The sequence below is a fragment of the Montipora foliosa genome, chromosome 7 (genome assembly GCF_036669935.1).
Source record: "Montipora foliosa isolate CH-2021 chromosome 7, ASM3666993v2, whole genome shotgun sequence".
Taxonomy (NCBI): domain Eukaryota; kingdom Metazoa; phylum Cnidaria; class Anthozoa; order Scleractinia; family Acroporidae; genus Montipora; species Montipora foliosa.
In genome coordinates, this window is record NC_090875.1 from 15079104 (window position 1) to 15094103 (window position 15000).

At 39.2% G+C, this 15000-nt stretch overlaps 2 protein-coding genes and 1 long non-coding RNA gene across 3 annotated transcripts in view; 2 read left to right on the forward strand and 1 right to left on the reverse strand.

Annotated features, from left to right (window-relative positions):
• LOC138010778 (uncharacterized) overlaps window positions 1-5390 on the forward strand; it is a 115214-nt gene extending 109824 nt beyond the window's left edge. Inside the window, exons 58-60 of the mRNA XM_068857753.1 lie at window positions 1366-1429; window positions 2595-2838; window positions 4179-5390. Of these exons, the coding sequence (XP_068713854.1) occupies window positions 1366-1429; window positions 2595-2838; window positions 4179-4900 (1030 nt within the window). The 3' untranslated portion in view covers window positions 4901-5390. The remainder of the gene's footprint in view (window positions 1-1365; window positions 1430-2594; window positions 2839-4178) is intronic.
• A 142-nt stretch (window positions 5391-5532) lies between these two features.
• Window positions 5533-15000, reverse strand: part of LOC138010779 (uncharacterized) — a 15177-nt gene continuing 5709 nt past the window's right edge. Inside the window, exons 2-3 of the long non-coding RNA XR_011124555.1 lie at window positions 10163-10313; window positions 5533-8018 (exon numbers count right to left, since the gene is read on the reverse strand). This is a non-coding gene — a long non-coding RNA (uncharacterized lncRNA). The remainder of the gene's footprint in view (window positions 8019-10162; window positions 10314-15000) is intronic.
• The window catches only part of LOC138010777 (uncharacterized), a 15404-nt gene continuing 11838 nt past the window's right edge, over window positions 11435-15000 (forward strand). The window contains exon 1 of the mRNA XM_068857752.1: window positions 11435-12425. Coding sequence (XP_068713853.1) covers window positions 11480-12425 — 946 coding nt within the window. The 5' untranslated portion in view covers window positions 11435-11479. The remainder of the gene's footprint in view (window positions 12426-15000) is intronic.

The following is a 15000-nucleotide window of genomic DNA, read 5'->3' on the forward strand; positions in this document are numbered from 1 at the left end:
CGTAAGGAAAGTGCGCGGCAGCTGCTCGGGAACAAAATCGGCATGAAAGGTTTCTCGAACCATGTACATGCAACCAGCGACAAAATATGTTGTCATACCATACTGGTCAGGAAAGGCCACAGTTTTGAAGAATTCATCTGTGCGTTACATATTCCATTTTCACTACCCCACCCCCTCCCCCATTCAATATTGGTAACGAAAAAAGTAAGTCTTCGCGATAAAAAGAAATTGTTAGGGGGGAAGGGGCTAGATGGAAAGATTAAGGTGATTCCTCAGTATTGCACTGCGCATCCTGTACTGCGCATACAGTGTGTCAATATTTATAAACTGGTCAAATTTGTAACATTTTAAATATGGCTTAAGTCGATCATACACGCTGAACCAGTTCTCAAAACACGTGAGAGAAGTTGTGAATGACCATAATTCTGTGCAAATAAGCGTGCGCATTCCGAGAACACAGCGAATTTTGTTGTTTCGATCTACGGTAATCGTTATAGACAGCTACGATGGTCTTTTACTCTTAAACGAGCAAGGTGACCTACTGGTAATATTTTTTTATTTCATAATTTTGGTGTACAAATCATCCCCTTTAAAACAAAAAAAAATTATCGGAAGTAAAAAAAGATATAGCTAAAAACGTACACAAAGCCCCTTACCCAGGGATGTAAATTATGATCGGGAAAACAACGACTCGAAAAACGTTTCTAGTGGACGTCGTTTTAAGTTGAGTGATTTTTCCATAAACTATATAAGACAAGAGTTCCATATGCTCTAGACTTTCTACCTATCAGGTGTTTTTTCAAATGTTACTTTTAAAACCCCCTCGTTTAGCTACCGCAAAATGTACCCTGAGTTCATGAAATAACGCGGGTGATTAGTATCAGTACAGGCAAAACAGGGATTAGTAGGGAACTTTCAGGGAAAGTTTCAAGAAAATGGTTCGACAATTGTTTTTTTTCCTGAGGAATCACCTTAAAGAAGAGAGAGATGTAAGTTGAAAGCTCTAAGCCGTCGGCTCCTGTTTCATTATGTTAATTCTTAGCCAATCGAAATCTAAAAGCAAGTACAATATATTGTAATCTCAACTTCCTCAAATCCCATAATACACCTTGTTTACTCCTCAAAATTTTGCATAGGCATTGTTTTCGATTTCTCTTGGGACATCTTCGTGTCCCAAGAGAAATCAAAAACACTGATTGCCTCCATTGCAAGCTAGTTCCAGTCCAATACTGAGAATACGAATATGGTTTATTGAAAATTGGGTATTTTGGTACAATGGCGTCCGTTGACTTCCTTTCATAAAATATGATTCACACCCTTCGATTCCTAAGAGAGTTTGTTTTTCAATTATTTTAAAATATTCAGGTGCTATTCATCGCAAAAGTCTTTGGATTATTTCCTTCAAGTTGCCGAAGAGTTGACAGACAAGGTAATAACTGGATGATTTCCTTCGGTTTTTCCCGCGAAACTCCACAATGTTACTGATATTACGGATTTCTAGATTTGGCCGGAAGAACGAGATTAAATGAAATGTAGAAAAAAGGTTTTCAAATTAACTTCATTCTGTCCTAAACATTCTTCACTCATGACCCTTTTAAAGCCTTCTTGTCGACCAGTTGGCCACATAACGAAGGGTTGTAGAAATCGGGAGACAACAAACCTGAAGGTCGCTATTTTTAGGGCACCAGGCCATGAATTTTACAGATCAGATACCTCCGGTTGCATCAAGACTCCCTGTATTAAAGATCAGCACAGAGTTGCCCCAACTAAAGCACGTGAATCAATATTATTCGATAATCCTAAATACTGAGACACCATGATTACCTTCCACTGGCTTGTAGGAACTGAATTCTTCTCAAGACCCAGGGATGACATTTATTCCGTTAAAGTAAAAAAATTAATCCAGGTCTGCAGTGAATACACCAATTTTTCTATGACTAATTTTATACACGCTTAAGAAAGCAAAACACCATCGTATTCGTCTGTGACTGTAGACTTCGTCAATGATGGTTGAATCTGCAGTGTGACTCTGCAGTGACAGACGAAAGCTCTGATGTTTGCTTTCTCAAGTGTGAAGTTTTAAAGTTAACACTAAACAAATATTATTCAGAACACGATGAATCCACATCCAGACTCCAAACTTTGTTCTAGGTTAACGTCGTCCGAGTCGTTCCCGCGCATACTCAGTTGAGAGCAGCAACTGGCGTCGTCGGGGCGGTACTGGAACCCGCGCCCGTTCAGTGTCATGCCTCGCGGTCGTTCTAACTTCATATTTTTTTCTTATTCTTTCTTTTTATTCTGTTTTTCCTTTTTGGCTATTTATTAAGCCAAGTTTACACCCAGGAATTGCTTGTCTTGGTGTAGTTTGATTCTCCGGCCCAGTTTTTCCCTGAGTCAAGTGTTAAGTGTTGTCGAACTTTCGTATTCGTTTTCTTGTCGTTGAGTTGATTGGTCGATAGAAACGTGACGTTATTGTCAGGATATTGGTTGTCTTTGCTACATCTACACCTAAATGTAGGATCAAACTTCATTAACATAAGGTTAGTCGTAAGGGTTGACACTTATAATAAAGTTCACCTCGTTATCTTTTACAGTATAAGTTCATTACGTGCTGCGTCCGAAGTAACGAACCTGTCACAAGTCATCGCCAGTCCCTTGCTAACGCCCTGATGGAGAGAAATTGGCGCAAGACAAGCGACTGTGTGACTCATACCTGTGCTTGCAATCTTCAAAGTCAGCGGAGTCGTACTGCACGACGAAATGTTATCACGGACCCGGATGTTTGTCAGGTGTTTGGTTTGGTTGGGGTTCCAACAATTATCTTACTGGATTCGTCAGGTATTTGAATTTGTTTACATGCATAGAAAACTAGCACTTCACTTTACTCTCCAAGAGTTAGTTCTGTTGAAATATAACTGCTACACGGCCAACGTTTGCAAAAACGTAAGCCTTCCTTATAGTTGCAAAATAGTTAACAAAACAGTCTTCCAGGTGATCAAATATTTACGTTTTTTTTAAGGATCGTTTTCGAGTCATCATGGACGAGTACATATCTTCGTGACCAGTAGGCTTCTTTCATAATGGCAGCCAAATAAAGTATTCTTCTGTTTTCATGCTAACAAGCCTTTCTAGCATCGCTACGACGAGCAAATTTTAAAAGAATATTTGTTTCAAAATGAGGGCAGTTGGTATAATTAACATAAATCAGTACAAAAAATGTGAAGGTGGTCTCTATTTATCAAAGTGGTCTATAGGTGCAACACGCTTACCTTTTTCATGGATGTTACTCTTAGCTACCTGACAGTGTACGGTATAGTTTAAATTTATGATCGACTGCATAAAAACTTCCCTACGGGATATACTATTGAAACAGTTGTAAATTGGTGGGTTTATTGAGATTTGGTATTCTTTGTTAAAAGAAAGACGCTGTGGCTGAATAAATACGGTCTAGGAAAGATCCAGGCTACCCTTAGCAAGCACTGAGGCGATTGGTTGTCGGCTATATCAAGTATTCTTTCAACGTTGTCGTTTTCTGGTTGTACATGTTGTCCATATTATACATAAAGCGTTTGGGAACAGCAAATGAAACGCGTATTTTTCAGTCGAAGATTTCGCCGGTTGTGAGAAAGAGTTGGAACACCCTACATTACGTGACAATCGTTAAAAACAAATCCCTTTGCAAACACCACGAGATAAGAGTCGAAAGCTCGTCACGTGTCACAGAGAGTATTTTTGAACCTGAAAGCCATCGTTCTCCTCTACTGGAAGAGTTTAACGGTTTCAGGTAGCTCTGTTTTCGTCGATACCTTGTTGGAAATATGGAAACATAGTAAATAGAGGTGAATGGTTATGAAACCCGACAAATTTCTTTGTTGTAGGTTTTTGTTCTCTTTTTTGGCCTTGACCGTGCACAAAACACAGTAGTTGTTTACTCCGTACTGAGGAACTAACCGATAGAAACGTGTTGGTTACGGAATTTATGCATAGAGTATGAGCGCAAAACAAAAGATTGTGCACGGTCGTGGACTTTCCAACCTAAATCTTGGCATCTCTGTTTGCTCCTTTGATGTTTGCCGAGCTTCAAAACCAGTCCCCTCTATTAACTATGATGGAAATTCCCGGGTTGGCGCACCTAACTAGTTACCAAGTAATCACGTTGTTCTCTTTTATTATTCCAGGATACATATCTTGGCATGGTCGTTGCAGTTGTCGCGATGTGACAAGTTTTCGTGCTTTGTTTTTGCATGCTTTTTCTCAAGTCAGCCACTGCAGCTGCCCAGTGACAGGTTGTCTGCACTGCGAATTTGAAAGAGAGAACAAATGTGTTTCGAGTCTTTCCGAAGAAATCGACGATACAGACGAACAAACTTCGGGTCTTCTTCGTCAAGTGTCAATTGAGTCCAACACTCCTAATCCGCAACGATTTCGTGAAAATGGCGATAGTGACGAACATTCTTCGCGTATTCGTCGTAAAGTGTCGATTGACTCGCACACCCTTTATCAAAGACTTCATGGTCCGAATGACGACGAAAATGTCTCATCACAAAAAGAAACTATCAAGACGAAATATCTCAGACCCAAAACCGCTGTCGTTGGCCGTTCAGCGAGATTGAGCGGTTATAACCGGTCTATCGGCTCAAATGAACCAATCCAGATGCGCTCTCAGTCCTTCACTGCGTATGACAGTGTCCATTCTAGCCGTCCGGTAACGGCGAGGCCTGAGTCTACTATTCTGCAACCGCGCATGCGCACGGCGCAAAGAACGTCCCAGTCTTCATCAAAGGAAATTTCTTTCCCGCTTGTAACGCGACAACGTGGGAAACGAACGCATTCGTCGGAAAGAAATCCGGTGACACGAGTTAAGACCAAAATATCCGTGGAGGATTTTCCTCTGTGGTAAAATGGGTTTTGATTGTGTGCGGATTGAAGTTTCCAAAAATAAGATGACAACAAGACGCAACAAGCGAACGCCTATCTGATGCCAGTAAAATAGCTGTCACTACGAAAGGAGCTTCTTAGTTCAGGCTATGTTAGCCACACTTCCTCGGCTGTTCTCTGTAATCAAGTAAGCCTTCGTTGATCTGCACAATGAAAAACGTAGCCTCGCTTTGTTATTGATTCAGGATGGTCGCAAAGATTAAAACAAGCAAAGTGCAGAACATAGCTGGATATTAACGTGTTATCTGATATTCGCTTACAGGCTGGTTGCTGGCAGCCGGTCTTCTGTTACTTAATTTTAACGTATTCCCTTAAGTGTTAACGTTAGATTGACAAATTACGCACGTTTCTGACAAATTATGCCCGGAAAATTTCCTAAGTAGGGATTATAACTTGTCACGTTACTGTCACGCTCTTGGCTCCTTCAGGTGTTTTTTTTTTTTTTTTTTTTTCAGACAGAATACAGCTCTAAACTGCTTTAGAATTCATGAAAGGCATTGTTCAGGGAACCCGCTTAGAACAGGTGTAAAGCCTTATTTTCTTCCCCAGTATTCCATTTTGGATTTGTTTTAACTTCATTTTGTTTCCTGGTGACGCTAATCTTGAATATTTGGCATTGCTTCTCCAAGAATCGAGCTCCTCGAGGTTTTCGTCGTAGGTAACGCAATCTTTTGCAATGAGACGTTGCGTGACCGTCCAGCATGAGTGCGCACAGCTTAGTAAAGTTCGTTTACCAGTATCTAAAGTAAAAATTATTCAAGAAAAGTAGCCATCGCTATTTAAAAGCCTAAAACAGGCTAACAGAAGAGATGTATAAGAGTTCTTTTTTTTCTTGTACGTAATGACGTGACATTTAAAAAGAACATTATAGGTTCCTAGATGAACGAAAACTGTAATAGCAACAACGTTCTGGTACCCTATTTCCAATCAGAATTGATAGTGGCACTGATATATAGCATTCATTTCTGAATTTCTTCGCTCCTTTATGTCCAGGTGATGTCAAAGCATTATTTTAAGTAAATAGTCGTAGAGTAATTACTATTCCCTGAGAATCTTTTAAAGATTTTTGAATACGAAAAGTGTATAAAAATTTATATTTGTAAAATATTTAGGCATACTAATGTTTCGAATGAAATTTCCTTTGATCATTTTGATGAGCCAATTAATTACGTAATAATGGGAAAGTGTTCAAAAGCCTGGAGTGCGGAAGGATTAGAAAGTGGAGCCTAACTCTCCGCGGTTTAACAGATGGTTTTCAATCACGTGATGAGACTGCCATGTTGATGCACAAAACAATAGCAAATATGGCCCATGTTTTGCGTAATAATAGAGTCAAATTCCCAAAAGACTTTTTTCTCTATCGTTCTGTGCACCAACGTGGCTGCTGTGACGCTGTATACGATCTATGTTTTTCGCTACTTGGTAGGGAATGCCACCAAAGTGTCACAATTTTTGAAAACGATTTATTGATCTCCCTCGTATTACAAGATTTTCTCGTTCTTCTCTCTTTTCAACCGCTCCCTTTTTGAGACAACTCCCTCTATTCTGATTGGTCGTGTACATTCTCATGATTTCCGATGTAATTGTATTGTCAACAACGATTTGACCCCAAGTTCTCAATTCACACATCACTTAACACTTCAAAACGGCATTATCAAAACTATTGTCACCCAACCGACACAATCCCGACACCTCGAGATCTCGACCGACGCCATTATCTAAGAGCCTGGAACAGGCAACGTCTTCAAATAAATTAACAAATAGAAGATCAAGACAAAAAAAAGCCCAACCCGGGACTTAAAAAAATAACAACCGGAAGTTGGCCGTTTTTGTCGATTAATGCTCTCAACTATAAAAAAATTGCGGTAAAATATATTTACACTTGAAAAACTTTATTAAAAAGCGACGTCGTTTCGACGTTAGCTAAGCGCCTAATTTGAATATCCGGACGGACTCCATACGTGCGAAACTTTTTGATTAATTTTCATTTTTCCTTTTTTTTTTTACTATACCTTCTTATCAGCTTTTGTTCCTTTTGCCTTGATAATGACGTTTAGGCAACGTCGAAATGTCGTTTTTAACAGAGTTTCTAGAATTTTTTATCGTTAAATGTTTTTCAAAATCACATCTTCTTTAATGCTCTTACTCCATAATGTCATATGACAAATGACTGAAGTCAAAATGAAATTTTAAACTCGGTATTACCCAGGAATGCTCTAACGAGGGATTTAAAACTTCCGGTTCGGAATGGAGGGAGAGGAACAACCCGTTTGGTTCACACTAACCGGAATGAGTTGGAATGAACTGGCCACCTCAAAACGTAGTCCTAAATCGAAAAATGGTCTTACCGTTTGCCTAACGCCGGGAACTTAGGAGATTTTGGCTAAAAAGTGAGAACGCTTAAGCAACGACAACGGCGACGGGAACCAGAACGTCACAAATTTGCATATTTAGTGGGCAAAAAGAAGAGCTTTGTGGACGACTTTTGTCCATTTCATCTTTGCCGTTGTCAGCAAAACAACAACGTGAAACAGCCTAATTTGAGGTGTTATATCAAGAACGTCAGCACTTGAGGATAAATTTTTATTTTCTCCCCTAAATTAAGTGCCGTTCAGACGAGTGTCATTTCTGAGGAACTACCACACCCTTGTCATATTAAAAAGGTTGAAATAGTCACTAGCGTTTTTCACTTTTGCCCCTTTCCGTCGTCTGCAAAATAGCCAAATTTGGTGTTTTATGAAGAGCGTCAGCACTTGATGATAAATTTTCATTTTCTCCCCTATGAATAAACGCCGTTCCGACCAGTGTCATTTTTGAGAAACTACCACACCCTTGTCATATTAAAAAGGTTGAAATAGTCACGAAGTGATTACAACAACGTGAAGTTATATTTTGAGATGACGTTCTCGTTGCCGTCGCCGTCGTCGATGGTGAGCTCCCTGTTACTACAACTGTATTTAGCGATTCTCTCAGCTCCTTCGCGTTGTGCGCTTTACTTACTCAAAAAAGAACACTGATAATGGCAAATAACCGCACTGAAGAACGCTTCTTTAGTGCAGGAGTCGATGTCTTACTGCCACCTGTAAAGGAAGAAATTCTATCAAGACAATAATTTACCATCAGTTGACATATCTGTCACATTGCACGCACTCTCTGATTTGCCAGTTAAGCACGCAGCGTTCTACGGCTGTGCGGCTCGTTACATTTGGCTTGAATAAAAGTGTAACAAAGATCTTTCTACAGATTTAACTGATTTGAGTGTAATGTGAAGTGCTAAGTTTCTACCCCATGTGAACCATGTGGGCGTTAGCCCTACCTAGCATTTCACATTAAACTCAAATCAGTAAAGATCTAACTTGGTTTTCTCGTGTCGATCTGTAAGTAACGGCTAATTGATGCTTTTTCGGTTGTTTAGTTCGATTTATGGCCACTTTACTTCATTGAAAGCGAGGTTTCTGAGGTATATGTTTGTTGTCGGGGACCATTAGTTCATTATTAACTAGTGATGTGATTCTCGAAGCCTCTGTATACCAACAAAACGATTTTAACATAAGGTCTTCAATATTTTTGTCACCTTATTACCCCGAAGCCATTATAATAGAGAGATTTATCATTGCGTTTGCGAGGCCCTTCCAGAGGTTTGGGGGAACAAGGGAACAAGTACATGGCTAATTTGAACTGGGGAACAAACAGGGGAACAGTGACAATATATCTTAGGGAATAAGGGAACATAAACCATTTTAGGGATCAAAAAGCTGGGAACAAGTTTGCAAGTATACTAAGTTTGGGAACAACGGAACAAGGAAAAAAGGACCCCCTGGGAGAGTCTCGTTTGCGGTCAACGGCGAACGATATACTAAAATTTGCGTTTAGCGAAAATAGAAGAAACTTGTTTGATATTAGAATAAAAGAATAGTCCAGTTTCAAGTTCTCGATGACCGCTGAATAAAAACACTGAGGACGCATTTTTACAAGGTCAGCCTCCATCTGAACTGTATATATTTACAAATTCCAGCGAGGAGATGACTTATTTACTACCCTGTCCACTGTTTAGTTTCACTGAATTTCAGGCACCATCCTGACGGTATTTGTGAATATCTTCACTTCAGATGGAGGCTAACCTTGTAAAAATGCGTCCTCAGTGTTTTTATTCAGCGGTCATCGAGAACTTGAAAGTGGACTATTTTGATGCCTTTGTGACAACTAGAAGCCCAACCGGTTTCAGGTTAACGCGATGCAAAATCTCGCAATGGTTTTAAGAGCATTTGATCAATCCTTTATGTTTTGCATCGCAGCTCACGTTCCCATATCGAACAAGCACAAGTGTAATAATTGTTTCATGTAAAAAAGAAAAAGAAATATTTGCTAATTTCAATTTGTAAAAAAGTGATGATCAGAAAATTATTCAGTGACAGGTACCTTTCTGGCACGGTATAATGGTTCATATCCCACGGCACTAAGCCAATCAAATCTGGTACTGCAATGTGCAACGATGTAATATTCAGTAATAAAAAATAGTACATTTAGTTGAATTTGCAAGTAATCACTTTCATTAAAAGTGTGAGTTTTCATGTACTAAGTGTTACAACTGTACGATACGTATGCCTTTACTCAGGAAATGAAGCACAGTCTGACCAGTGCTTTCTCGCCCAGCCTTTATAAAGGGTCCCCTATACCCCTTTGTAAAACTCAGTCACGCAAAAATATTTCGCCTTTTCACGCGTCACGAATAATATCCAAAATTCTTTCACGTTCACGCGAAATTCGAGACGATCACGTTTCATATAAAAATAAAAATGAAGTTCACGAATTAATATTTTCAGTTCTTGTAATATTTCTATAAATGTGTTTATCCTCCGAGTTTGGCTCTTCGATCGAGTGGTCATCTAAATCGCAGGTCTGTCTGACCAGCAGAGATTCCAGCCCCTTTGAGTTTTGAAGGAAATTAGGGCGTATTGTTTAGCACCGAAGGCGCGAGCTTGTAGTAGGGGGGGGGGGGGGGTATCCCCCTTCGCCAGGAAATTTTACAAATTCAGTTTCTATCAAGTGGCGTTTCCTGCATTTTGACACCATAAGTAAGACTGCGGGCCTTACGAGTCTGCAGTGGCTGATAAAAACGTTGAGAACACTATGTAAGAGAGATTTAGTACCAGACCAAGTAAACTCTGTATCTGTTTAATTGTGACCTTCAAGGTGTTTTCAGTCTTAAATGAAATGCACTCACCTTTTACTTGAATTAGTATTTCGATTGAGGGTTGAATTGAGGTCGATACAATGCTGCAATGTGATCTCATCTTTGAAGACTGTGAAATGTTCCAAGGCAAGTTCATATAATATCCACTCTTTCAGCTTCTTTGATTTGTGCCGGGTTTATTCTAGGTTATAATTATAAATAAAGCAGTCATGGGAATTTTCACAAATCACTGAGCCTTTGAACAAGAAAACAATAAAGGCAGTCTAAGAATGTAATCTACGTGACAGTGAAACATACATTCTCTATTTTCGATTCCTCATAATAGACTTTGTTTGCCCCCCAAATTTTGCATAAACCATTGTTTTCAAATGCTCTTGGGAATATGCAGTGTCCCCAAGAGCATTTGAAAACAATAGTTTATGTAAAATTTGGGGGGCATAACAATACAATGAATAGACGGCATCAAAATACAGTGTTATTTTAAGTATACTCAAGTATAAGATGATCTTGCTCTGGAATATAAAGTTAAGTTACTTACTGATGAACGTTCCAAGGAAAGGCCCACGAGTGGATCTTAAGAATTAGTTATATATGAATTTCAAATATTCATATTCAATATCCACCTCATAAAATTGAGGACGGCATTGGGGTCTATTAACTCTATATATTAAAGAGACAGAAGCCGTTGGAGCCACGTAAGACATAAAAAGAAAGACAAAGGAGTTCAGTGAAACATTTTTTTGAAAAATCATTTCTAATTTTGCCTTCAAATTCGATACACTTTTCCCCATACAAACCCTTTTATGTTGATGTTCAAATTACGTGACGCGCGGAGCTGTTTACGCTACAAAAGTCATCACAAATCGTAGAGGTTGGGATACCTGTGATATCAAATCCGCAAAGCCGCTGTGTATTTTTGCCGAAAACAAAAAACCAAATGCTAAAAAGGGAAAAACCGCAAACCGCAGTAGACACCAAAACTGAAGTTTTGCGGTGCGAAAACCGGAAAATGGCTAAAAAACGAAGATCCCGACGCTTCAGTCCCTCATTATTAATCGTGCTATCGTCGTCTTATGAAAGAAGTCTTTTCTGTGTGGATGAGACAAGGGAAATACAATTTTCATTCGTTCTACTTTGACCAACCGACAGTAAAAATGGTCTCTGTTATAATTTCACTGTAGGCCAAGTATATCGTTTTTCCAATTTTAACAGGGCACCAGAGGTCAGTTCTATCCTTGTTGGTAATTGGCCAATACAAAGATTAAGTAGCTGTTGTCTCAAATGGATAAGAATGTTTTGTCTGGATTGCTTTTTGCGTGACTGGTTTGCTTCCGGTTTGTGTTCAAGATGGCGTTGAAGTGTGCTTCAATAGGCTATTCCTTTTCCTTCTTGGTGATAATAAGTTTTATTTCCTACCTTCTATTTTGTGTACCTGGATGGTTCTTGGCGTTTGATTACCGGCCGAGTGGAAACACTCTCACTGTGTATCCAGCTGATGGCGAGAACTTCTATTTCTCATCCAAAGTAAAATGCACCGTGTCAGACATGGATGGATTTAGGACACTTTCGTTGCAGTCCTTCATAAAGGCAACAACCACAGGGGAAGGCCAAGAGCTTATTTTGAATGGACTGGCTGTGTATTCAAATGCATGCCAACCTCTGGAGGATGTACGCAATGCACAAATTCAAGTCCACAAAGTCGCTCTTGTTAATATGACAAACAACGACTATAGCTTGTGTCCTTTCGAGAAGCTGGCAGTAAATGCACAGAACGCAGGGTACTCTGTGTTGATATGTTTTACAGAAAACCCACCGCATGATTTTCCTTCGACTGCGTACAAGCGCCTGATTCCGATTTTATATGCTACAAGCAAGGACTGTGAACTAGTTCCCAAGGAGTTCAGCCCGTATTGTGATATTAATTCTTTTTTGGCTTTGAACGACCGAACAAATGTGGAGATCCGAGTTCCACTGCAGAACTCCTTTGAACTGGAGAAAATGAGCTCATATTTAGACAAACTTTATTACTGGTTCCTCGTTGGACCGATAATAACTTTGGTTTGGCTGACACGTACAAAGAAATTCTGTTGCATGTTTGGAACTCGACAAGTAGGTGAAGATCGTGCAGTAGGGAATGGAATTTATAGTGAAATGCGAAACATGGAAGAAGCTGCAAATAGCAACGAGGAGGCATTTCTGAACTCAGTGGAGAATCATCATGGAACAGATGACAGTGAAGGACAGCCGCTGCTAATTGCTGCAAACAATGCCGAGTACATGAGACAGACTCAAGGTACTGTCAGAATTGAAGTGGGTTTTTGTTATCTGATTATCATTATAGCAGCCCTACCGGTTGGTATTTCCAGCGGAGGGTTATCATTTTTCAGATTTGATGAGAGCAATGACATGGGCTTACTTGACTTGTTTCTTTCCTTATATTGGTCACCTTTTAAGATCTTCTGTTTTTTCATGTATAGTCGGTTCGACTGTAAAACCACGTGGACCGTTCAAACCAACATTTCAAAGCTGATTCGGAGTGACTGGTTCGCTTCAAACATTTCTTTGCTGGTTTTAGGGATAGTAGTACCGTATTGTTCTTCAACAACGTCTTTTTCTGATTGGCAAATTTTTTTTTATTTTGCAACATACGACACAGTGTGCACTGTCTGCAATGGACTTTTCATAATCATCTTAAACAAACACAAATTTGTGTCGCGGTATGTTTTCTACATCAGTGTTTGCATGATTTTTGCTTATCTTGAGAGTAATGTCGTGGCTGTGTTTTATTTTGCACTCAATTCGCAAGGATCCTTAAACAACCTAAAACTGACAGCTCTCCGCACTGTAGCAATTGGCCTGACTTTGTCTACAAGTTTTAGTTCTTCCATGCACATCATTCGGAAACTTGTCAAGCCTGAGGAATCGCTGTTTGAAAGTCTTTCAGAAAAATAAACAGAAGCCACTTTTTACGCAAATTTAGCTTGTTACATAGATATGGTATATAGCGCAAGGCTGCCTCGTGTGGTCACAAGACGCAGCCTATGGTCTCGCCCAAAGGCAGCCTAAAAACAGGTTCAGAAACCCCCAAAGTGAAAGACATGTTGTTACTGGTAGGAATGATAAGTTTGTTTTTTTAGAACTATTAGTTTATTGCTTGTAGGTTGTCAAGTAGGTTCTGCAGGGCAAACAAAGAGGCGATACAGCTAAGGCTAAGTATGATCATTATTATTGTCAAGGGAATCTTTATAAGCGAGTTGTTGATTTATTGGTCCGCCGATGAAGTATATGGCAGTATAATTCCCCCCCTATGTTATTTAACAATTATTGCGTGAGCCCGCGTCGGATACGAGATACGCGCCTCGTAGGTCATTACCAATCACGTATCCAATAAGGGCGAATGGAATAATTGTTTTATTAAACTCTCAACCTTCGATTGTGCTTAATTTTAAGTTTAAGAAACGACCGGAAAGTAATTTTATGCTAAGAGACATTTGCCACATTCATTTCCACGTAAGGTCAAACCCAGGTTTAATGCCTGGTAAACGAAATCCATTGAACCAATGAGAAAGCTAGGATTGCATTATCCGAGGTTCAGACTTTAATAAAGATTGTTTGTCTTGTACTTTTAAAGATTAACTTTTTCTGCGTCTGTGTTGAATATTGGAATTAGTTTAATAGTTTGCCTATATAATCAATGGCTTTTTTAAGTTTAGCAAATTTTGAAACAAGAAGCTCCGGTTCATTGAATAAAATCACGACTTGGCCATTTTAATCAAGCCCCGAAGCTATCTTCGTATAAATAACCACCCCAGCGATATTAAAATGCTTACTTAGTTTCCTAAAGCTTTTCGTTTTAAATTTTTACTTGGAAATTGGTAAAGAAACCGATGATAAATTTATGTTTAGGTTGGTCAATGAAATGTAATAATTACATCTTGTTGATGCCAATGCTTCGATTTCGTCACTGATAATTTTGGATTACATCCACGTCATGCATGTTTGATGTGCATCAAAATGAGAAAGTACAATCTTTCTTGTGGAGGAACTTGTTGTTTTAATTTTGTGGTGAATAGTTCAGTGACACGTAAGACATGATAACTAAGACTTCTATTGGTACATCAATAGGCTAGGGTGCAATAGCCATATTATGATATTTTAAGTAAGTAATACTTTGGAAATAAAGTGGTAGTTTTGTTCAGTGAGAAGCTTTTAAGTGACTACCTGGATCTTTAGACTAACTATCTTGTTTTTCAAGTTTTTTTTTTTGCGATCCCTGATGATGGATACCCACTCTAAGTGACTACACCCCCTTTTAGTGTAAGACAGCTCGCATGATTAAAAATTATGATGGTTGACCAAGATGGGCTCCTGAGTCGGAAATGTATTTACAATTTTGTAATTGGCACCTTAATCTGATTACAACAAGCCGTACGACCAACTATTATTAAGACTGACCATTATAGCACAGTCAGTTACTTCACGACAGCCATGGAGTAAATAATGAGATTTCTTTTCTGTAATTTTGTAACCATTCCTCGTCTGTTAATGGTTCTTCCACGTAGGGTTCTATGTAGTTCTGGGTTTCAGTGCTAGCGCTGGCTGATTCGTCCAGACCGCAACTAATTGCCTCAAATTAATTCCTTTTTAAAAAATCCTCAGTTTATTGACTTCCTGATTCAGAGACACTTTCCTCGACGATACACACAGACTAACCTCGTACCCAGATCTCACTCTGTCACTGGAAATGTGAGATCTGGCAAAGTTCGACAATGCAACCTTTTTCATTTGCTACTAAAAAAAAAGATTGCGGCAATGCAATCTACGCGCTGATGTGCTTATTTCGTGGCGCACTTCAGTGAAGGTAAAGT